Below are 23,840 nucleotides of genomic sequence, written 5' to 3'. Positions count from 1 at the left end.
TCCGAGCTCCTCCCTCTCTGCTGCCGTAGCCGCCCACTCGCTGTACTCCTTCGCGTAGTTGCTCTGTCTTTCACTGGAGATCACGAACGCCGGAGTACTCTGAACCAGCAAGCAGCCATGGCAGAAAACGCCGGCTTGGATAACCACCGTATCAAGAGCTTCAAAAACAAGGGACGCGATGTCGAGGTAGGAGTGCACTTGGATAGGGTGGTTTAGACAATGATCCGTGTAGGATTTTATTTTAAGACACCGGCTATCTTCCCCGGCCTTGTCTACCAATCTTTTGATGAAGCCTGGCTAGTTAACTAAGTTAGCTAGCTATTCGCCGCCAGCCTGCTGTTGTGTGCTGAGTTTATCCGGAATATCCTCCGTTCATTCGTCATCATAACGAACGGGCGTGGTTTACGGCCCTTATTCTCCATCAAATAGTTTGAAATGTCAGCCTGTTTCACCGACAACGAAAAGCTCTAGCCTAGGTAACTAACGTTAGCTGATTAACGTTACCTAACTATCGTACCACCGGTTTTGAAAGCAGACTAACAGAGTTGACAGCCCAACTAGCATAATCCAGAGTAGCTAGAGTATATGTCGATAACTAGCTAATCTAGCTGGGTTGGCTATCTATTAGCTAATTAGACCCCCTTGATAACTTGTATTTTTTGCTAGCACCCATTTCCAACCATAATTAGACCGATTGCGAACCTGCAGTTACGCTTGTTTACATTGACCTACACTGGGGTCGGAACGCAATCAGGGAGATACGGCTTAAGCAGGTGCGAGATATGGCTCGGAGAACGTACATCAATGTAGGGGATGGGATATACCACTGTACTCCACGTTTTCCTTGATCGAAAATGATACATGGAGAAGATTGAAATACTGCAAGTTTTTCCAGAAAACTTCCATTTCCGTCCTCATTGTCATAGCAGTAGCCACAGCAACCATTTTGGAATGGCAGCGTCAGCCAATCCGCTCCTTTGTTGTTCAATGCCATGTGCCATTCCATAATGGCTGCTTTGGCTACTGGGAGCTAGCGTGAGGATGGAATGGCCAGTTTTTCGGGGGAAAACAGCAGTATTTCAACCTTTTCAATGTATAATTTTGGGTAAAGGTAAAATGTATGGTGGTATATCCCATCCCTGCATTGAAGTACATCTTATATCTTGGGTCTGCTCTGCGGTGTCTTAATATAACCTTGATGACCTTCCGATCCCAGTGCAGCTCAGTGTAAACAAGAGGATCAACAGCACAGTCAACTGTTGCAGTACATTAAAATATAATTGTACTCAACATTCTGGCTTCTAAAGCTTGTGAGATTAAATTCTAAAACTTGTGAGATTAAATTTTCCAAACAAATGTATGGCATTAATCTGAGGTATCAGTCTGTCAGGCAAGGTCGGAATCATCCTGTCGTAATGAACTGTGAACTAGCAAGCTAGCCAGATCAAATTGTAATTTGAACAACGGCATGTGCAGCAAATATTCTTATGTATCTAGCTAACTAGGTGATGATGTTGTTAATTGCTGAATCTGTTTACTTGCCGCTTCCACCATCAATGGCTTGTTATCTGTATCGTTCGGTATCTCGTGGCTGAGTAGTCATCGTCACGAAAGCTGTCATTGTTTTCAGCCGATGCTAGTGGTATTATTAAAAACTATGGCATGCTGACCTCATGCATTGCTAGTGGATAGCCGTGCCATCTTCGACAATAACACACACATTTCTGTCTTTACAGAGTTGCACAAATAGTCATCTTTGGGATACCCCCACTGTATGTATGAATAAATGTGTTTTCTGAGTAATTGTTGAATTGGAGTTGATTGTCTTTGGGAGCCATCTAAAACCATGGGAAGTGGACCTGTCTCATAGGTTGTTGTTTTGAAGCTGAGAGCCAACGTGACAAACACATGGCTACTATGACAGACATGACCACGTGCGCCACTGGGGCTATTTCGGGCATCCTGGAGGTCTGGCTTGGGTTCTTATTGGAGGTACAACCCGATCTATGGCCCTCTAGAGGGGCCAGGAGGTAGAAGAAGCCCCTAAGCAGCACTGATCTACGACCTGGGAGTTATGTGTTCCTGCAATGGTTTTTAGGATTGGTAAAGAAATGCATCATCCTCCCCCCTTCAGAATTTAAGTTAAGTGTTTCTGCTAGACTTTACAAATAGGCTACTGAGTATGAATACTGTAGCTATTGCTATATGAATGGTAGTCTGCATGTTTCTGCTCTGGCCAAAGTGCTGTTGTCTTGGCAAGGCAACAATGTAGCTTAGTTGAATACAGAAACAGTCTGGCACCCACTCCTATAGTACCTCAGTATGGTGAGTACTGGGAAAATCAATCATTGGTGTTTGATCTAGGTTGAACTTGCTCATAACCACAGATCTAGGATGAGGTTACCTAATCCTGACCTTAACCACTAGGATGATCTGAAACTGCACCAGCAGAAGGGACTATTTTGACCAATTTCTCTGTTCAACAGTCTCTCGATGAACAGCCTTATGGGATATCATGTGAGATGCAGCCCAGCTTATGGTTGAGCCATGAGCATTACTTATCAGATATCTGTTTTTCTCTGTAAATTCTAACGGGTTTGAACTTGCTCAGTCAGTGTTCTGTGCCATAATGTTCACCCCAGTACACCATATCCAGGAGTAACACTCACTGTTGGCTCAGGACACTGCTCACCGGTCAAGCTATGTTTAGACTACAGCCTAATATATGTCCAGTGCCTTCAGAAACTATTCATACCCCTTGACTTCTTCCAAATTTTGTTACAGCCTGAATTAAAAAGGGATGAAATATATTTTTTTCTCGCCCATCTACACACAATACCCCATGATGACAGTGAAAACATTTTTGAAAACATTTAACGAGGCCACTCAGGAACATTCAATGTCATCTTGGTAATCAACTCCAATGTATATTTGGCTTTGTGATTTAGGTTATTGTCCTGCTGAAAAATGAATTTGTCTCCATGTGTCTGTTGGAAAGCAGACTGAACCTGGTTTTCCTCTAGGATTTTGCCTGTGCTTAGCTCTATTCTGGTTCTTTCCATTCTAAACTCCCTAGTCCTTGCCGAGCGTTCTGGAGCAGGTTTTCTCTTGTCATCTTCCCTTTGATCCTAACTAGTCTCCCAGTCCCTGCCGCTGAAAAACATCCCCACAGCATGATGCTGCCACGACCATGTTTCACCGTTGGGATGGTGCCAGGTTTCCTCCAGACGTGACGCTTGCCATTCAAACCAAAGAGTTCAATCTTGGTTTCTTTCATCAGACCAGAGAATCTCGTTTCTTATGTTCTGAGAGTCTTTTTGGCAAACATCAAGTGGGCTGTCATGTGCCTTTTTTTTTTTACCGAGGAGTGGCTTCCGCCTGACCACTCGACCATAAAGGCCTGATTGGTGGAGTGCAGCAGAGATGGTTGTCCTTCTGGAAGATTCTCCGCATAGGAACTCTGGAGCACTGTCAGTGACCATTGGGTTTTTGTTCATCTCCCTGACCAAGACCCCTTTCCCCCGATTGCACAGTCTTGGTGGTTCCAAACTTCTTCCATTTAAGAGTGATGGAGTGGACCTTCAATCCTGTCTCGGAGCTCTATGGACAACATGCACTGTCAACTGTGGGACCTTATATAGACAATTTACCACCGGTGGACTCCAATAAAGTTATAGAAACATCTCAAAGATGATCAATGGAAACAGGATGCACCTGAGCTCAATTTCAAGTGTCATAGCAAAGGGTCTGAAATACTTAGGTAAATAAGGTATTTCAGTTTAAATGTGCAAACATTTCTAAAAACCTCTTTTCGCTTTGTCATTATGGGGTATTGTGTGTAGAGTTGATGAGATTTAGAATAAGGCTGTAACGTAACAAAATGTGGAAAAAGTAAAGGGGTCTGAAGAATTTCCGAATGCACTGTACAATGTTGTTGATCCGTTCTCAGTTTTTGCTTATCACAGCCATTAAACTCTGCAACTGTTTTAAAGTCATGATTGGCCTTGTGGTGAACTCTGTGTAGTTTCCTTACTCTCCGGCAACTGAGTTAGGAAGGACACCTGTGTCTTTGTTGTGACTGGGTGTTTTGAAACACCATCCAAAGTGTAATTCATAACTTCACCATGCTCAAATGGATATTCAATGTTGCCTTTATTTTTTTTCCTCCCCATCTACCGATAGGTGACCTAGGCATTGGAAAACCTCCCTGGTCTTTGTGGTTGAATCAGTGTTTGAAATTCACTGCTCGGCTGAGGGACCGTAAAATTATCTGTATGTGTGGGGTACAGAGATGAGGTTGTCATACAAAACCAATGTTAAACACTATTGCGCACAGTGAGTCCATGCAACTTATGTGACTTGTTAAGCACGTTTTTACTTCTGAACTTATTTAGGCTTACCATAACCAAGGGGTTGAATACTTGATTCAAGACATTTCAGCTTTTCATTTCAAGTTATTTTGTAAATAAAAATCTAAATTCAGCCATGTGGAAAAGTCCAGGGGTGTGAATACTTTCTGAGAGCCTGTATCTGTTAATCATGGTCTTCAATCTGAATCCGGTGTGTTAGTGCTTGGCTATAACAAAAGCCTGCACAGACCCATTCTTGCCCTCTGCTGATCTAGGTGAGACAGGTGCTCTGAGAGAGACTGGTGCTTTGGCTGGGTCAATGTTACGTTGTTAGAGAAAGGAGAGGGGTATCCCTCTGGTTCTCTGCTCCTCAGCCTCTCCAGACAGGGTCATGGATGTGACTGGCCCACGTGATGTAAGGGGCTATTTAGGATGGCAATATGAACCGCAGTGCACAGTCACAAGATCTGAGACCAGCTCACAGTCATGAGTGGACTAAGAACACATTACCATTACACAAACACACATTGATTAACCTGAACCATTACGATATCAAGTGGTGTGTTTAACTTGTGCTTTTTTAGCCTATTGCTTATATATTATACATATTTTACCCCTCAATTCCTATGTTCTGACCTATACCTATATTACTTTCTAGTATGTTTTCATGCTGCTTCCAAAAGCAAATTGTGCCATTTAAGAAGTCCAGAGAGGGATGTTGTGTTTTTAAAATGTGTTATCGGTGAATTATCGTGTCTGTCTCATATTGCTCCCTGTGTGTTTGTGTTCCAGACTATGAGAAGACATCGAAATGACGTGACAGTCGAGCTGAGGAAGGTGAGAGAAGAAGCCTAATTTTACATTTTGGTGATGCACAATTTGTAGGCGTACTTTCACGGCTCCCTATATTAATATTGACCTCCCTGCTTACCACACACACACACATCTATAGTATAGACGGGCTGTTCCTTTCTCACCCTGTGTCTTGACACAGACTTGGTATTCGTTACTCTATTGGGGCACTAACCCCAATTTGACCCCCTCATTTTCTGACCATGACCCAAACAACATGATATTTCACCTCTCTGGATTGGCCTCTGATCCCTGTAAACTGCCTTCTCCCCTTTTCCATAACTGAAAACTAAGTAGTTAGGTTTCTTTGTTTGGCCCACTGCGGTGATTTGCTGCAGGTAGAAATTGCCTTTGTCATTCAGCTGCTCCCTCTAGGCATGGGCGGTATCCAGATTGTCACACTGACCTTGTGCCGTACATGTATATTTGGTTATAACTGAACACAAAGGGCGCAATTTTCAACCCCCCACTTAGCCTTTTTAATTTGCAAGTTAGCAATGCTAACAAGTACATGTAAAATCCCATTGAAAATGCTAACTAGCGCTTTGCAAACATTTTATACAGTCTGACCTAAACTATTTTCAGGACAGTCATCCCAGTTATACAAGTAACAAAAAAAATCTACCCAGTTTGCTGGATGCACAAAACAAATACTAGACAGCAGGGCTCTTGATCCAGGAGGGGATTCTCTGCCGTTATCAGCAAGCGAAGCTTGATTTTGGAAGAAGCTAACCACTTAGCTAGATAGCTAACTAGCTACTAAATTAGCACACCAAATGCAAAACTGTAGGGCATTTAGCACATTTTATACAGTTATCAGATATATAACAGGGCTAACTGGGCTAGTTGTGAATTCCACACTGTAACTAGATCACCTGGCTCGTGCTGCATAACAGCGAGTGAGTCACAAGGCTCCGGTCTCTCATTGTGGTGTGCTTGTAAACAAACACCACGTGAACGGGTACTACCGGTAAGCTTCATAATGAAAAATGATGTGACCGGGGGAAAAGAAGATTGCTTTCTTCATGATCTCCTATCATATTGCACAAGTTGATTGTAGGTATTCACTTAAAAAGTAGCTACAAATATGCAAGTGTGTAAAAACAAAAAATCCAAGGAATAGTTTCAATGGTATTGAAAAACCATCCCGTGGCTATTTCCAAATATACGGTGTACCGTCCCTCCACATGCCCTTCGCCTTGATCTGCATACCTATGTAATGTCACTGTACTATCCAGACTTGGTGATCATTAACAGACTACATCATCAGGATGCTGAAACCTAGATTAGATGGCAGTCCATGGAGATTAGCAGAGATTTACAAGAATATCCAGATGTAATCTATCCTGAGGTGCTCGCTGTGCTTGCCTGTTTGATGTGGATGCCTAAATCGGAACCGTGTAATGGCTACAATACACCCAATTAGTATGGTTGTCATGCATTTACTTACACCTTTGTAATAGGGATGCACAATGAATCAAATTTTAATCGAAATTGCAATATTGACATGTGCAACGCCATGTATAATATAATAAGGGTCCCCTGGGAAACTTTGACCAACACTTTGTGTCCTACCCTGTCACAACTTCTACTCTACCTGTCTTTGTTATTAGTTGTCATGCCACACAATGCCAACCATAGAATCGGAATACCAATTTTTTTTTATGATTCCAACAGTTCACCCAAGTGTTTTGATCAAAATCGCAGTCACAATGTTTTCTTTAAAAAAGACTGTTAAATGATGTGCCCATATTGTGCAGACCTGTGTTGTAAAGAGCAAGAGACTGAAGGGTTTCTCTTCTCCTCTCCGGTGATTGGCAGGTATCCCTGTCACTCATACATCCAACAATTCGCTGCTCTCATGTTGACTTGGTGATCTCTCTGACACGAGTCCCCTGGTCATGGCTTTGAATCTTACTTTCCCCTCCCCTAACTATTTCTTCCTCCGTAAAACCCCCTAGGGCTTTGACACACTCCTCACTCTCCTTCCTCTTCACACGTTTTCTTTCTTTCTCTGAGGTTAAAACAATCGCCTGTAGTCGTTGCTAAGTTACCATTGAGGAAAAGAGGGAGACATGGCTAGAAACTAGTTTAGGGCCTAATTCAGTGAGAGCGAAAAAGAAAGAGCCGAGTTAGTGTGCTGCTGTAGTCTGGCTGCACATTCCATTATGCCAGAGCAGAGAGCAGCACTGGGATGGTTCGTCACCAGCAGTGACGCACGGCCCAGCACTGCAGCACACACTGGAATGTAGGCCAAGGGATTCTCCTCCCTCCCTCCCTACCACTGACTCACATGCCGACCGGCTGTGTCTGTCTTTTCCACGCTCTATTCAACACCAATATGGGTGTGTCTCACTGTGCCTGCTCCTCAACTTTCTAGGAGTGTATGCCTTTGTTTTTTGTGTGTTTTTTAATTGGGGTGTTTTGATTAGTGTGTCTCCGTAATGTTTAGTAACTATAGGGGACATCCCCCATAACAACACCGGGTTTGTACTTAGTCTCTCCGTACAGGGGACAAAGGTTCCAGAGATGACCCCAACATACACCAGTACACACACATTCTAGGGATGCGAGGGCCAGCTGTTTTTCAACCTATATCTATCTCACAGTCACAAGAAGTTTGCTGTAGGAGTTTGCACTGCTACTCTGTCGCGTATTTGAATATTCATCAGTGTTTTGTTCTCTTGTCCCTCCCCTCTCTTCCGTCAGAACAAACGAGACGAACATCTCCTGAAGAAGAGGAATGTCCCACAGGAGGACAGTCTGGAGGACTCTGACTTCGACTCCGACTTCAAAGGGGTATGTGGGATGTCTGTGTGTTCCACTTTAGCGACCCATTTGCCATTGCAGTAGGATGAGAGACTTGTTCCAGATAGAGAATCTAGGCAGTAGATTTCTGTCTGTTTGGACAGGGCAGGTGTTGCCATTCCTCCCGAAGAGCTACTGGCATTGGACATGGTCAGCTCTATACAATATATTTCTATGTATGATGTTGTAATCTAGACATGTGTCCTTAAGCCCCCCTGGTCTCTCCAATGCCCCCATGGCTTCTCTAGGGTTTGTATAATGTATCGTGCTCAAAGCCTTGTCACCCTGCTGACTGGAGCCCTGTCATTGAGCTAATGAGATGAGGAATAGGGCCTGACCTGACCTAGCTGCTACCAGGTGATGTAGGGTTATGATGGAGTAGAATGGCATTCTCAGCCTGTGAGCTCATTCAGCCTCAACCAGCCAGCCAACACAGCACTGTGAAAACACTGGCGTGTGGAGCGAGACTGAGAGGGACAGACTGTGTGTATCAATGACATGTTGACCGATCAGTGTGAAGTAGCCAGATGTTAATGTGAATTGTATCCCCATCCCCCATGTTGTTGTTGATCTGTAACTTGGTACTGATTGTGTTCCATCCCTTCCCACTCTTTGCAGCAAAACGTCACACTAGAGGCCATCTTACAGGTAAGGCTCAACTTTATGTACAAAGAAGTGATAAACTCCTATCTCCTTCGGTGCCGTTTGTTCTCCCTCTCATTCTCTCCCTCGTCCTGTGAGAGTGTGGTGCTGTAACTTGTTCTCTGTCTCTCTGAAGAACGCCACCAGTGATAATTCTGTGGTCCAGCTTAGTGCTGTACAGGCTGCCAGGTAAGTGTGTGTGAGACCTCTTCTCAGTTTTGAACCTCTCGCCCTGTTTTGTATTCCATGATTGAAACATGACTTTTCCTGTTTTTGTGTGTGTCAGAAAACTCCTCTCCAGTGACAGAAACCCTCCCATTGATGACTTGATAAAGTCTGGCATCCTGCCCATCTTAGTCAAATGTCTGGAGAGAGACGACAAGTGAGTCTGCTGATGCGTTAACCCAATGTCCTCCCCTGGATGGTCTCTACTAATGCACTGTTTGTACATTTTTTACTGGAATTACTGAAGACTGGCTAGGATACATGATGTAGAGGGGCTACTAGTGTGTGTGTGTGTGCGCGCATGCTGCTTTGTGTGTGTGCGAGGCACAGGGTGGTCTGTTGTCTCTGCCGTCCGGTGCCAATCCAAATAAAAGAGCATTCCTGTCCTCTGGATTTCCCCCATTCCCAGGACCTCGTTGTGTTCAGGGCCAAACACAAACACACACAGGACCTTGTGGTCATGAAGGGGACAGATGTGCGCACACATCCAGGAGTCAGTACAGGAGGGCGCAGGGGTTGGAGGGTTACTATAGCGATGAGCTGCGGATGCACAGCTGTCATGGCGACTGCTGCAGTCTCTCAGACAGACACTGAAATTCCTGGAGCACAGAGGGCACTGCAACCAAACACACCATTGTTTACACACACATTGTGTGTGTTTGTGTGGACTGAAGAGGAGGAAGAAGCAAGGGCAGGGTTAGGAGAAAGATGCGTTCATGTTAATGGAAGCCCTAGAATGATCTTTCTCACTCTCCCCCCTCCTTTCTCTCCTCCAGTCCGTCTCTTCAGTTTGAGGCAGCCTGGGCCCTGACCAACATAGCGTCTGGCACGTCACAACAGACCCAGGCTGTGGTCAAGTCCAGTAAGTTCACCCTGCGGTCATTCTGCTCCGCTGTTATTCTGACTGTCTGGGCTTCGCTAATGTTTATCTTTGTGTGTGTTAAATTGTCAATTCCTGACGGTGTTTGTACTCATGTACAGATGCTGTTCCCCTGTTCCTGCGTCTGCTCCACTCTCCCCATCACAATGTGTGTGAACAGGCCGTGTGGGCGTTAGGCAACATCATAGGCGAGTATGGCTGATACAGTTAACACATCATTAAAGTTATGATTTTGTGTTTCTTCTGTAATGACTAACCATGTGACCGGACCAGGAAAAACTGGTGCCCCAATGATGGCCTTTGACCTGTGATGCTCCTTCTCCAGGCGACGGGCCACAGTGCAGAGATTACGTCATCTCCCTGGGCGTGGTCAAGCCCCTGCTGTCCTTCATTAACCCCTCCATCCCCATCACCTTCCTCCGTAATGTCACCTGGGTCATTGTCAACCTCTGCCGCAACAAGGACCCACCGCCCCCCATGGAGACAGTACAGGAGGTACGTGTGTGTTCTGATCAAAATGCAAATAGTCTGGGTGGCCATTTGTTCAATTGTTCAGCGGTCTTATCGCTTGGGGGTAGAAGCTGTTAAGGAGCCTTTTGGTCCTAGACTTGGCTCTCTGGCACCGCTTGCCGCCTGGTTTGGCACCCACTGTAGGTGCCAAGAGGTTGCCAAACCAGGCGGTGATGCTACCGGTCAGGATGCTCTCAATGGTGCAGCTGTACAATTTGAGGTTCTGGGGACCCATGCCAAATCTCTTCAGTCTCCTTAGGGGGAAAGGGCATTGTTGTGCCCTCTTCACGACTGTCTTTGTGTGTTTGGACAATAATAGTTTGTTGGTGATGTGGACACCAAGGAACTTTAAACTTTTCACCCGCTTGACTACAGACCCGTCGATGTGAATGGGGGCATGTTCGGCACTCCTTTTCCTGTAGTCCACGATCAGCTCCTTTGTCTTGACTACGTTGGGGGAGAGGTTGTTGTCCTGGCACCACACTGCCAGATCTCTGACCTCCCTATAGGCTGTCTTATTGTTGTTGGTGATGAGGCCTACCAATTGTGTTGTCAGCAGACTTAATGATGGTGTTGGAGTCGTTCTTGGCCATGCAGTCGTGGGTGACCCAGGGAGTACAGGAAGGGACTAAGCACGCACCCCTGAGGGCCACCTGTGTTGAGGATCAGTGTGGCGGATGTGTTGTTGCCTAGCCTTGTGCCGCCCCCAGGTAATGTCAGGAAGTCCAGGATCCAGTTGCAGAGGGAGGTGTTTAGTCCCAGGGTCCTTAGCTTAGTGATGAGCTTGGAGGGCACTATGGTGTTGAATGCTGAGCTGTAGTCAATGAACAGCATTCTCACACAGCTGGTGCTCTCATGTATGCTTCAGTGTTGCTTACCTCGATGCAAGCATAAAAGGTATTTAGCCTGTCTGGTACTCTCGTGTCACTGGGCAGCTCGCAGCTGGGTTTCCATTTGTTGTCCGTAAGAGTTTGCAAGCCCTGTCACTTCCGACGAGCGTCAGAGCCAGTGTAGTAGGATTCAATCTTTGTCCTGTATTGATGCTTTGCCTGTTTGCTGGCGCGTCTGAGGGCCGGATTTCTTATATAAGCGTCTGGCTCCTTGAAAGCGGCAGCTCTGGCCCTTAGCTCGGTGCGGATGTTGCCTGTAATCCATGGCTTATGTACGTACAGTCTCTCTTATTGATGAGAACGATGACTGAGGTGGTGTACTCAATGCCATTGGATGAGTCCCAGAACATATTACAGTATGCGCTGGCAAAACAGTCCTGTAGTGTAGCATCCACGTCGTCTGACCACGTCCGTATTGAGCGAGTCACTGGTACTTCCTGCTTTAGTTTTTGCTTGTAAGCAGGAATCAGGAGGATATAATTATGGTCAGATATGCCAAATGGAGGGTGAGGGAAAGCTTTGTATGCGTCTCTGTGTAGTAAAGGTGGTCTAGGTTTTTTCCCCCCTCTGGTTGCACATGTAACATGCTGGTAGAAATGAAGTAAAATCTATTTTACGTTTTCCTGTGTTAAAGTCCCAGGCAACTGGGAGCGCCGCTTCTGGATGAGCATTTTGTTGTTTGCTTATGGCCTTACACAGCACGTTGAGTGCGTTCTTAGTGCCAGCATCGGTTTGTGGTGGTAAATGACGGCTCCGAAAAATATAGTGTAATCTGCAGCTTATAATGAGATAAGCAATACCTCGAGACATCGCGCACCAGTTATTATTGAGACATAAGACACACACCACCACCCCTCGTCTTACCGGACGTAGCTGTTCAGTCCTGCCGGTGCACGGAAAACCCACCCAGCTCTATATTATCCATGTCGTCGTTCAGCCACGACTCAGTCAAACAACATAAGATATTGGTAGGATAGTCTCGAACGGAGCTCATTCAGTTTATTCTCCAGTGATTGCACGTTGACCAAAAGAACAGATAGTAGAGGCGGGTCACCCACACGCCAACAAATTCTCACAAGGCACCCGGATCTGCGCCCCCTGTATTATGTATTTTTCTTCATGCGAATGAAGGGGATTTGGGCCTGGTCCGGGAGAAACAGTATATCCTTCATGTCATACTCATTAAAGAAAAAAATCTTTGTCCTGTTCGAGGTGAGTAATCGCTGTTCTGATATCCAGAAGCTCGTTTCAGTTGTAAGAGATGGTAGCAGCAACATTATGTACAAAATAAGTTACAAACAATGTGAAAAAGCACACAAAATGGCATAATTGTTTAGGAGCCTGTAAAAACGTCAGTCATCTCCAGTGCCATTAGGTATTCTAATTTGTGAGTAGAGTTATAGTGGTGCTCTCTCCAGCTAGTCAGACATCACATATAACTAGGGGGGATGTTTTACTACATGCCTTTACATGGCCACATTTCTGCTTTTGACACTCCTCTCTCCACTTGTTTTTTGTCTCTTTCCCAGCTTCTCCCAGCGCTGTGTGTTCTTATATACCACACAGATATAAATGTAAGTATGAGCGCATACAGTCCCTTCAAAGTATTCACACCCTTTGATCTATTCCACATTGTGTTGATACAGCCTGAATTCAAAATGGATTAAATACTCTTTTGAAAAAATTTTTCTCACCCATCTACACACAACACCCCATAATGACATCACAACACCCCATAATGACATCACAACACCCCATAATGACATCACAACACCCCATAATGACATCACAATAGCCCATAATGACAAAGTGAAAAAAAAGTTTAGACATCTTTGCACATTTATTGAAAATGAAATGCAGGAATATATCTCATTAACATAGGTAGTCAATACTTTGTAGAAGCAGCTTTGGCAGCCAATACAGGTGTGTGTCTTTCTGGGTATGTCTCTAAGAGCTTTCCACACCTGGATTGTGCAACTTTTGCCCATTTTTTATTTTTTTTTATATATATATATATATATATATAATTTTTTTTTTTTTTCAGAATTCTTCAAGCCCTGTCAAATTGATTGTTGATCATTGCTAGATAACCATTTTCAGTTCTTGACATAGATTTTTAAGTAGATTTAGGTCAAAACTGTAACTCGGCCACTCACTACAATGTTGTTGATCCATCCTCAGTTTTCTCCTATCACAGCCATTAAACTCTGTAACTGTTTTAAAGTCACCATTGGCCTCATGGTGAAATCCCTGAGCGATTTTCCTTCCTCTCCGGCAACTGAGTTAGGACGCCTGTATCTTTGTAGTGACTGGGTGTATTGATAACTTCATAATGCTCAACGAGATATTCAATGTCTGCTTTTATTTTTTTACCCATCTACCAATATTCTTTGTGAGGCATTGGAAAACCTCTCTGGCCTTTGTGATTGAATATGTGTTTGAAATTCCCTGCTCTACTAAGGGACCTTACAGATAATTGTATGTGTTGGGTACGGAGATGAGGTAGTCACATTAAACACTATTATTGCACACGGAATGAGTCCATGCAACTTATGTGACTTGTTAAGCAAGTTTTTACTCCTGAACTTATTTAGGCTTGCCATAACAAAGGGGTTGAATACGTATTGACTGAGGACATTTCAGCTTTTAATTTTTATTAATTTGTAAATGTTTTGAATAAGTTAATTGCACTTTGACATTATGGGGTATTGTTGTGTGTGTAGGCCAGTGACAAATGTCAATGTAATACATTTTACATTTGGGCTGTAACAACAAAATGTGGGAACAGTCCAGGGGTGTGCTTTCTGAAAGCCCTGCACGTTTATTACAACTAAATGAACGGTTTGCCATAAGTTTGACATCCTCGTGTTAAGCCCTACATACTCAGCTCCTTTTGTGAACAACACTTATTGGACTCCTTGGTTTACACGGTGTGTTTGTAGATCCTTGTGGACACGGTGTGGGCTCTGTCCTACCTGACAGACGGTGGGAACGAGCAGATTCAGATGGTAATAGACTCTGGCGTGGTCCCCTTCCTTGTCCCCTTGCTCAGCCACCAGGAGGTCAAAGTTCAGGTAAGGCGTCAACTGATAACATTGTGATTTTTAGAAGACTGTAACAAACTTTGGTGTGGTGTACTTATAAAATGCATAATTTCCTACCTCCTTCCTATCTGGAAGAAGAAAAAACCACTGATTTACTAAGATTGGATTGATTAAAGCAACAAATCTTGGATCTACTGATCACTATGGGTAGGAGTTTTTGCAGAAAAATGGTGCCATATGTTCAGGAAAAGCTCAGTGATTTTATTTCAAGGGAGGGAGGAAAATATGCATTTTTATAAGTAATACATTCAGGGTGTTCTATGCATTTTCTGAAACGCTGACATTGTGGGTGTTGACTTGCGGTGATGTCACTTCCTGCAGACAGCTGCTCTGAGGGCGGTGGGGAATATTGTGACTGGGACAGACGAGCAGACACAGGTGGTGCTCAACTGTGACGTCCTCTCCCACTTCCCCAACCTGCTCACACACCCCAAAGAAAAGATCAACAAGGTAGAACACGCACACACTCCTAGGAGAGGGAACGGGAAAGTCCAGGGAAACGGGGAGGAGGGAGGGCGCTTATGTCAAGGCTTTTCTATGATTGTCCTGCCATTAAGAAGTTGTTTGGTTTGACTGCGTGTGACTAGACTGTTAACAGAAAGTGTTCTGGCATAACCGCATGTGATTGGTTCGTTTACAGGAAGCAGTGTGGTTCTTGTCCAATATCACGGCTGGGAACCAGCAGCAGGTTCAGGCAGTGATCGACGCAGGACTCGTCCCCTTGATCATCCACCAACTGGCCAAGGTGAGAGCCGTGGTGTGTGGTTGGTGTGTGCGTTTGTCTGTGCGAGAGATGATATTTCTGTCATTGCTGTGTGCTGAGTTGTTCTGTAGTGCTGACAGCCTGTGTGTCTGCAGGGGGACTTTGGCACTCAGAAGGAGGCAGCATGGGCCATCAGCAACCTCACCATCAGCGGCAGGAAAGACCAGGAAAGTAACACACACACACACACAAACTGCAACCTCCATATCAGCCAGACTATTGACTTGGACAGAGGTACAAGAGGCAGGTACGAGGCTAGCACTGTCAGGCTAGGGCCTCTGTAGCTGGAGCATTCATACCAGTGAGTTTATGAACTAGTAGGCATCCAGTGACTGAACCTGATACAATCACACGTGTCAGGAGCTATTTGTCAGAAATTCTTTCTGCTGTATTCAGTTCTGTATTTTCTGATATGGTGATGTGTAGGTGGAGTACCTGGTGCAGCAGAATGTGATTCCCCCATTCTGCAGCCTGCTGTCAGTGAAGGACTCCCAAGTGGTTCAGGTGGTCCTAGACGGCCTCAAGAACGTCCTTATCATGGCCGGGGATGAGGCCAGCACCATTGCTGAGATCATAGAGGAGTCTGGAGGTGTGTGTGTGTGTGTATATTGTCATCATGGCTGAAGGTGTGTGAGGGGAAAGTTTCTGTTGTCTGACTGCGCCTCCACTGCTCTGCTCTAAGGTCTGGAGAAGATAGAAAATCTGCAGCAACATGAGAATGAGGACATCTACAAATTAGCCTTCGAGATCATCGACCAGTACTTCTCAGGCGACGATGTGAGTTATAAAACAGACACACACACACACACACACACTCACGCCTCTTACCTTTCTTCTTTCTCCCTCAGATTGATGAGGATCCCAGTTTAATTCCTGAAGCCACCCAAGGGGGGACCTTCAACTTTGACCCCGCCTCCAACCTGCAGACGAAGGAGTTCAAGTTCTAGGAGCCGGTCCATCAAGCAGCAGGGGTACTGTCAAACCCACCTCAGACATTCATCCACCTATCTCTCCACCAAACTGGCAACTTGCTACAGAAGGATTGTACACACCTGCTATTACTTCAACATGGTCACCCATCTTGCAATTGAAGGATTCACCCACCGCCACCACCGCTACAATACTCCACCTCTGTACTGAAGGATCCCTAACAACTACCACTATTCATCACAACCTGGTAACCCAGACGGGTCCAGGTAATTCATCCAGCACCAATACAATCTGATCTCAGGCAGTCGTAGCCGATGCTTTGAAATGTCATGTGAAAATCATATGGACAGAAGAAAAAGCCTGTTGGGGCAATATTTCTGAATTGCCAAATATCCTGATCTACACGTACTCACGCACAAAAACACAGTTGAAGACACTTGAAGAATTTGTGCAGACTTGTTTTAGAAGCCAATATATCACAGATGGGGAAAGGATACTGATGTTTGTTTGCGGGTTCGTTTTGTGCTTCACCTCTGGATTGTCCTTGGATTCTCATTGTCCCGCACGTCGTCAGTCACGCACGCACGTCGTCAGTCACGCACGCACGTCGTCAGTCACGCACGCACGTCGTCAGTCACGCACGCACGTCGTCAGTCGCGCACGCACGTCGTCAGTCACGCACGCACGTCGTCAGTCGCGCACGTCGTCACTCGCGCACGCACGTCGTCAGTCACGCACGCACGTCGTCAGTCACGCACGCACGTCGTCAGTCACGCACGCACGTCGTCAGTCACGCACGCACGTCGTCAGTCACGCACGTCGTCAGTCACGGACGCACGCGTCGTCAGTCGCGCACGTCGTCACTCGCGCACGCCGCGTCGTCAGTCACGCACGCACGTCGTCAGTCACGCACGCGCCGCGTCGTCAGTCACGCACGCACGCACGCACGCGTCGTCAGTCACGCACGCGCGCGTCGTCAGTCACGCACGCACGCACGTCGTCAGTCACGCACGCACGCACGTCGTCAGTCACGCACGCACGCACGTCGTCAGTCACGCACGTCGTCAGTCGCGCACGCACGTGCACACACATTGTCAGACAGAGACACACACACTCACACATGTCGTCGGTCGCACACACACACACAAACTTACACACAGTCAGTCACACACGCGCACGCACAGTCAGTCACACACGCGCACGCACAGTCAGTCACACACGCGCACGCACGCACAGTCAGTCACACACGCGCACGCACGCACAGTCAGTCACACACGCGCACGCACGCACAGTCAGTCACACACGCGCACGCACGCACAGTCAGTCACACACGCGCACGCACGCACAGTCAGTCACACACGCGCACGCACGCACAGTCAGTCACACACGCGCACGCACAGTCAGTCAGTCACACACGCGCACGCACGCACAGTCAGTCACACACGCGCACGCACGCACAGTCAGTCACACACGCGCACGCACGCACAGTCAGTCACACACGCGCACGCACGCACAGTCAGTCACACACGCGCACGCACGCACAGTCAGTCACACACACGCGCACGCACGCACAGTCAGTCACACACGCGCACGCACGCACAGTCAGTCACACACGCGCACGCACGCACAGTCAGTCACACACGCGCACGCACGCACAGTCAGTCACACACGCGCACGCACGCACAGTCAGTCACACACGCGCACGCACGCACAGTCAGTCACACACGCGCACGCACGCACAGTCAGTCACACACGCGCACGCACGCACAGTCAGTCACACACACGCGCGCGCGCACAGTCAGTCACACACACGCGCACGCACGCACAGTCAGTCACACACACGCGCGCGCGCACAGTCAGTCACACACACACGCGCGCACACAGTCAGTCACACACACGCGCGCACAGTCAGTCACACACACGCGCGCACAGTCAGTCACACGCGCGCACAGTCAGTCACACGCGCGCACAGTCAGTCACACGCGCGCACAGTCAGTCACACGCGCGCACAGTCAGTCACACACGCGCGCGCACAGTCAGTCACACACACACGCGCGCGCACAGTCAGTCACACACACACGCGCGCGCACACAGTCAGTCACACACGCGCACGCACACAGTCAGTCACACACGTGCACGCACGCACAGTCAGTCAGTCACACACGCGCACGCACGCACAGTCAGTCAGTCACACACGCGCACGCACGCACAGTCAGTCAGTCACACACGCGCACGCACAGTCAGTCAGTCACACACGTGCACGCACGCACAGTCAGTCAGTCACACACGTGCACGCACGCGCAGACAGCAGACACACGCGCGCACACACGCGCAGACAGTCGTACACACGCGCAGACAGCAGACACACGCGCGCACACACGCGCGCGCAGACAGTCACACGCACAGATAGTCGCTCACTCGCACACACACACGCGCGCAGACAGTCGTGCCGCGCACACGCGCAGACAGTCGCGTGCACACACACGCGCAGACTGTCACGCGCACCCATACGCAGACAGTTGCGCGCACACACACGCGCGCAGACAGCAGACACACGCGCGCACACACACGCGCAGACAGCAGACACACGCGCGCACACACGCGCAGACAGTCGCACGCACACGCACAGATAGTCGCTCACTCGCACACACACACGCGCAGACAGTCGTGCCGCGCACACGCGCAGACTGTCACGCGCACCCATACGCAGACAGTTGCGCACACACACACACACACACACACACACACACACACACACACACACACACACACACACACGCGCGCAGACAGTTGCGCGCACACACACACGCGCGCAGACAGTTGCGCGCACACACACACGCGCGCAGACAGTTGCGCGCGCACACACACGCGCGCAGACAGTTGCGCGCACACACACGCGCGCAGACAGTTGCGCGCGCACACACGCGCGCAGACAGTTGCGCGCGCGCACACACGCGCGCAGACAGTTGCGCGCGCTCACACACGCGCGCAGACAGTTGCGCGCGCGCACACACACGCGCGCAGACAGTGCGCGCGCGCGCACACACACGCGCGCAGACAGTTGCGCGCGCGCGCGCACACACACGCGCGCAGACAGTCGCGCGCGCATAAACACACGCGCAGACAGTCGCGCGCGCATAAACACACGCGCAGACAGTCGCGCGCAGACAGTCGCGCGCGCATAAACACAAGCGCAGACAGTCGCGCGCGCACACACACGCGCGCAGACAGTCGCAAGCGCAGACAGTCGCGCGCACCCACACGCAGACAGTCGCGCACACACAGTGTCAGTAAGTCACGCACACAGACAGTCATGCGCACGCACGCACACACAGTCACACTCACGCACAGACAGTCGCACGCACAGACAGACAGTCGCACGCACAGACAGACAGTCGCACGCACAGACAGACAGTCGCACGCACAGACAGACAGTCGCACGCACAGACAGACAGTCGCACGCACAGACAGACAGTCGCACAGACAGACAGTCACACTCAGACACACACAGACTGTCACTCACAGACACACACAGACTGTCACACACAGACGCACACAGACTGTCACACACAGAGACACACAGACTGTCACACACAGAGACACACAGACTGTCACACACAGAGACACACAGACTGTCACACACAGACGCACACAGACTGTCACACACAGACACACAGACTGTCACTCACAGACGCACACAGACTGTCACACACAGAGACACACAGAGACACACAGACTGTCACACACAGAGACACACAGACTGTCACACACATAGACACACAGACTGTCACACACAGAGACACACAGACTGTCTCACAGACACACACGCTCCCACATTCGCAGTCAGTCACACACATTCGCAGTCAGACAGTCACACGCACACACACAGAAAGTCACACACGCGCACACACACACACGCACACGCACACAGACAGTCTCACAGACAGACAGACAGACAGACAGACAGACAGACAGACAGACAGACAGACAGACAGACAGACAGACAGACAGTCACACACAGTCAGTCAGTCACACAGTCGCACACACACTCCCACGTTCAGTCACGCTCCCACAATCAGTCAGTCAGTCACACAGCCAGACACACACTCGTGCGCGCGCACACACACAGCCAGGTGCGTGCGCACACACACACAGCCAGGCATGCGTGTGCAGACAGACACAGGACAGTCAGACCCCCCCTCACTGTCACATTCAGTCTCTCTGTAGTGATAGCCGAGCACCCCAGTGCCCCTCAATTGAAGACGTTAACCCTAGAGCTAAGCAGAGAATAGCCACAGACTCCACCCCCCTTCCCAAAGACTTAGGACAGGATAGGGCGGGCTTTATGCAGGAAGAGGATTCTGTGACTGACTGAAACATTTGATTCCTTTTTCTTTTTTTCACCTTTTCACTTCTCTTAAGTGGAATTATTGATTTGTATGTATCTATAAACAAAACGGAAATGTGTACAAAATATACTTATACCGCAAAACTCGTACATAAAGAAGTATACAATTGTTTTGCAATTTTGCTCTAATTCAGGGGAGAGCAAAATAAAAAAGCAACCTGAAGTTAGAGGAAAATACCTCCGGGTATTGTAATGGAATATCTCTACTGTAGCCCTGTTCCCCAGAGGACATTAAATCCTGCTGCACAAGTGATGTCACGTCCTGTGGAAGGGCGGGTAGTGATGTCTCTGTTGGGATATCCAACAAAGTAGTTGACAGGTGAATATCACCTGAATTCTTCAACACCAGAACAGTCAAACTCAAACAAACCTATATTTGGAAATGCTCAGTGCTATCTGGGATCCTTGGGACCTGCGTACCCTTAACCCTAATCTTAAACATAACCCTTACCCATTTTAAATGTCTACTTCAATGGGGGGGTATTGACGTACCAAGGATTCCGGCTTGCACAGACCATTTGCCAAATCTGGGATTTTTTGGGGGTTTCTCTTTTTAAATTCTCCCATTCTTTTAAAAATGTACTTTATGTTGAAATTGAAAAAGATCTACTTGGCTTGTTCTGGTCCAGGCTGTGGAGCTTCCAGATTTGCACCATTTTTAATTTTATAATTTCGTTTTATGCACACGTCTGAGAGGTAGTTTTTTTCTCTCTTCCTGCGGAAAGAGACAGATACTGAAGACCGGACTGAGGATAGAACACGACCTCTGACCTTTTCAGAACTTAATTTTTTTTGTGGTTTTTATTTTATTTTGTCACATCAACAACCTGAATAATTGTACAAAATGCAATGTGTATCTCTTAAACCAGTCTCTTGAAAATATACAAATATATATTTCCATAATGCCTGTACAAAGCTGCTGCAGCTGACAAGTCATTGTTGGAACTGGACTCGCTCTGCAGAACGATAACCTACATACTATCAAAGACGGACGGATGGGGTGGTCAATTTTTAAAGTTTTTTTAGTTTTGTCTTTATTTTTAAACATTCATATGTATTGTGATGACATGCTGATGAACCTGCTTGTCTATCTGCAGGGACTGACTGTCATTTTACCATCCCAGAGCCGTCCCAGTTGGTCTCCAGGACCTAGGTCTCTGGTCTGGACTTGTTTTCCTATGTTTATGACCTGTTCAAACAGTGCACAGCAAAAGCAGGGAAGTTGTTATTTTCAATGGAAGCCTGGCAGCAGTAGCAATGAGGCATTTCTAGGTGAAGTCTCACCCACGGAAAGTAGGTCCGGTCATCTGGTCACTACTGTAGATGGTCAAATAAGTTGCTACGCTGCCACCACAAGGCATAATACTCTTTTGCAGCTGTGTGTTTGAATGGGCCATTACGCTGCTAACTACTGATAGACAGTGGGTGTGGGGAGGCAGGAGTGGGCTTGGATTAGGGGATGAGGTGGGAAAGGGTCTAGTTTATTGCTAATGAACAAAACCTTGGGGGGGGGGTGTACAGTCATGAACTATCCGCCTAGACGGACCGAGCCACTTTAAAGAATTACAATTTCTTTGTCTTGTATCGGAAAACGATACAAGCTTATGTTACTTGCAAGATTTTTACTTGCCGGAGAAAAGTTGTTTTAAATAAGAGAATAGAGAGAAATAGCAACAGACTGCGTTTTGGCCTCCAATGTTTATATCTTTTTTATACATTTTGATTGAATTCTTCTCTTTAAGGTGGCTCATTGATACTTTCAACTCTTGTGCATATTAAAAAATTGAGAATGAGTTGAAATTCATTGACATTGTGCCTTTTTTGTTTTTCATTTCTACGAAACAAACAAGTTTTTTCTCAGATGTATTGTGAACAACAAAAAAATGCTAGAAGCTGTTGGCACATCTGAAATAGGTGTGTGTGTGTGATGTCTCCCTAATTACTGGAGTCTGCCATGGGATTAGTCAATGCTGCTCTCTGCTGTAGTGATGGTTCTACTCCTATTTTATTGGCTGAGCCATAGAGATCCTATTAATATTCTAATTCCTAATTCTATGGGCTGAGCATTGTAACCCATTATGACATATCCACCCATACCTACATTCACCACAAGCAAACCCATCAATGCCATATTCTGCTAACCAATAATGGCATTATGATATCACTTCCTCCCATCTCACCCTCAGGACATGGTCTCTGTATTACTGATCCTAACCAAAATAAACTTCCTGTTAGCCGTTGGATCCTCACCGCTGCAAGTGTTCTGATTTGTACACTAAAATCAAGGCGTGTGTGTCTGGGGGAAAAAAGGGGAGAGCGACTGAGTCTTAAGAGACTAAGTGAATGTGTATGCTCGCATGTATGTGTTTGAGTTGCTGGCCATGGTACCTAGAGAAATATACCCGATGTAAAATACCAATCAATAATCATAAGCTTTACTGAAAGTACGACTAAAGGTTTTATTTTAAAGTCATTGTATGTCACCAGTCCCTTCAGACTGGCAGTGTCAATACGTAAATCAGTAGTAACCATTGATCCAACCTACATTACCCAGCAGGGTTGAGACCACATTGTGGTGTAGAGGGGTACTGCATCTTCTGTAAATGTTACAAATTAGTGGCACTCAATTGACATTGCGGTGAGGAGATTTGTTTAATGTATAATTGTTACAATGAGTGTAAAAAAGGGTGGATAATCCCATTGGATTTTTTTGTCCTTTTGATAAGTAGCTATTTCATTCCAATCTTCTCTGACAATTCTCGAGTCCCATTTTAACAGTTTCCTTTAGAGTGAATGTCACAACTGGTTCTATATTAAAATAACTTACTGGCCTGATACATTCTGAGGCATGGAGATAGTTATAGTCATAGGAACACATTATGCTTATGAAAAGCTTCACATCCTCATATTGGTTGTGTGCCAACCCTTTTACATGTGTGTGAAAGGGCAAGAGGATACTTAGTCAGTTGCACAACTGAAATGTCAACCGAAATGTCTTTTGCATTTAACCCAAACCGTATGGGCATCCGTGCCTCGTCTATTGATCAGTTTGCACTGTGTATTTGTGAATATGTTTCATATCCGTGTGTGTGTGTTACCCCTCAGCAGTCTCTGAGTGTGGCCAGTGAGCCCAGGGCATCTGTATCTCCCAGTCTATGTCCCAGGACGGCTCCAGTCCATCCATCCATCACTTCCTGGAGCCCCATGGCCTCAGCGAGCTCCATCTTACTAACCAACACCAAGGGAGACCCGCACCCTTTCATCCCCAAGCAGTCTCCCCAATGCCTCCCCCAGTCTACTCCAACAGTAGGGCATCGCAGCCCTCCATGTGGTCTTTCCAGGGCTTGCGTATCCCCCTATGTCCCACACAGTAAGCTCCGGGCCAGAGTCCAGCTCCAACGAGCCAACATTGAAGGCCATGATGGGGGTCACCCTTCTGAAGACAGTGGAGGGATGGACTTCATTGCCCACTAGAACCA

General features: G+C 47.1%; 1 protein-coding gene across 1 annotated transcript; it reads left to right on the top strand.

The window, feature by feature from the left end:
* On the top strand, positions 1-16,481 carry LOC118371176 (importin subunit alpha-4-like). Its single transcript, XM_052522239.1, has 17 exons — positions 1-186; positions 5,142-5,186; positions 7,911-8,000; positions 8,628-8,657; positions 8,788-8,840; positions 8,938-9,033; positions 9,653-9,738; positions 9,858-9,944; positions 10,082-10,251; positions 12,686-12,730; positions 14,099-14,230; positions 14,582-14,710; positions 14,901-15,005; positions 15,119-15,191; positions 15,451-15,612; positions 15,706-15,800; positions 15,872-16,481. Exons 1-17 carry the CDS (start codon positions 118-120, stop codon positions 15,968-15,970), a joined length of 1,566 nt encoding a protein of 521 aa, XP_052378199.1. The 5' UTR covers positions 1-117; the 3' UTR covers positions 15,971-16,481.
* Positions 16,482-23,840: the final 7,359 nt, after the last annotated feature.

This window comes from Oncorhynchus keta, chromosome 7, assembly GCF_023373465.1.
Source record: "Oncorhynchus keta strain PuntledgeMale-10-30-2019 chromosome 7, Oket_V2, whole genome shotgun sequence".
NCBI lineage: Eukaryota > Metazoa > Chordata > Actinopteri > Salmoniformes > Salmonidae > Oncorhynchus > Oncorhynchus keta.
This window is presented reverse-complemented; position numbering and strand designations above follow the sequence as displayed.

Coding starts and splice junctions, on each gene's coding strand:
- LOC118371176 (XM_052522239.1), top strand. CDS start 118: ATGGCAGAAAACGCCGGCTTGGATAACCACCGTATCAAGAGCTTCAAA. Junction 10,252..12,685: donor CCATGGAGACAGTACAGGAG/GTACGTGTGTGT, acceptor TCTCTTTCCCAG/CTTCTCCCAGCGCTGTGTGT. Junction 15,801..15,871: donor AGTACTTCTCAGGCGACGAT/GTGAGTTATAAA, acceptor TTTCTCCCTCAG/ATTGATGAGGATCCCAGTTT.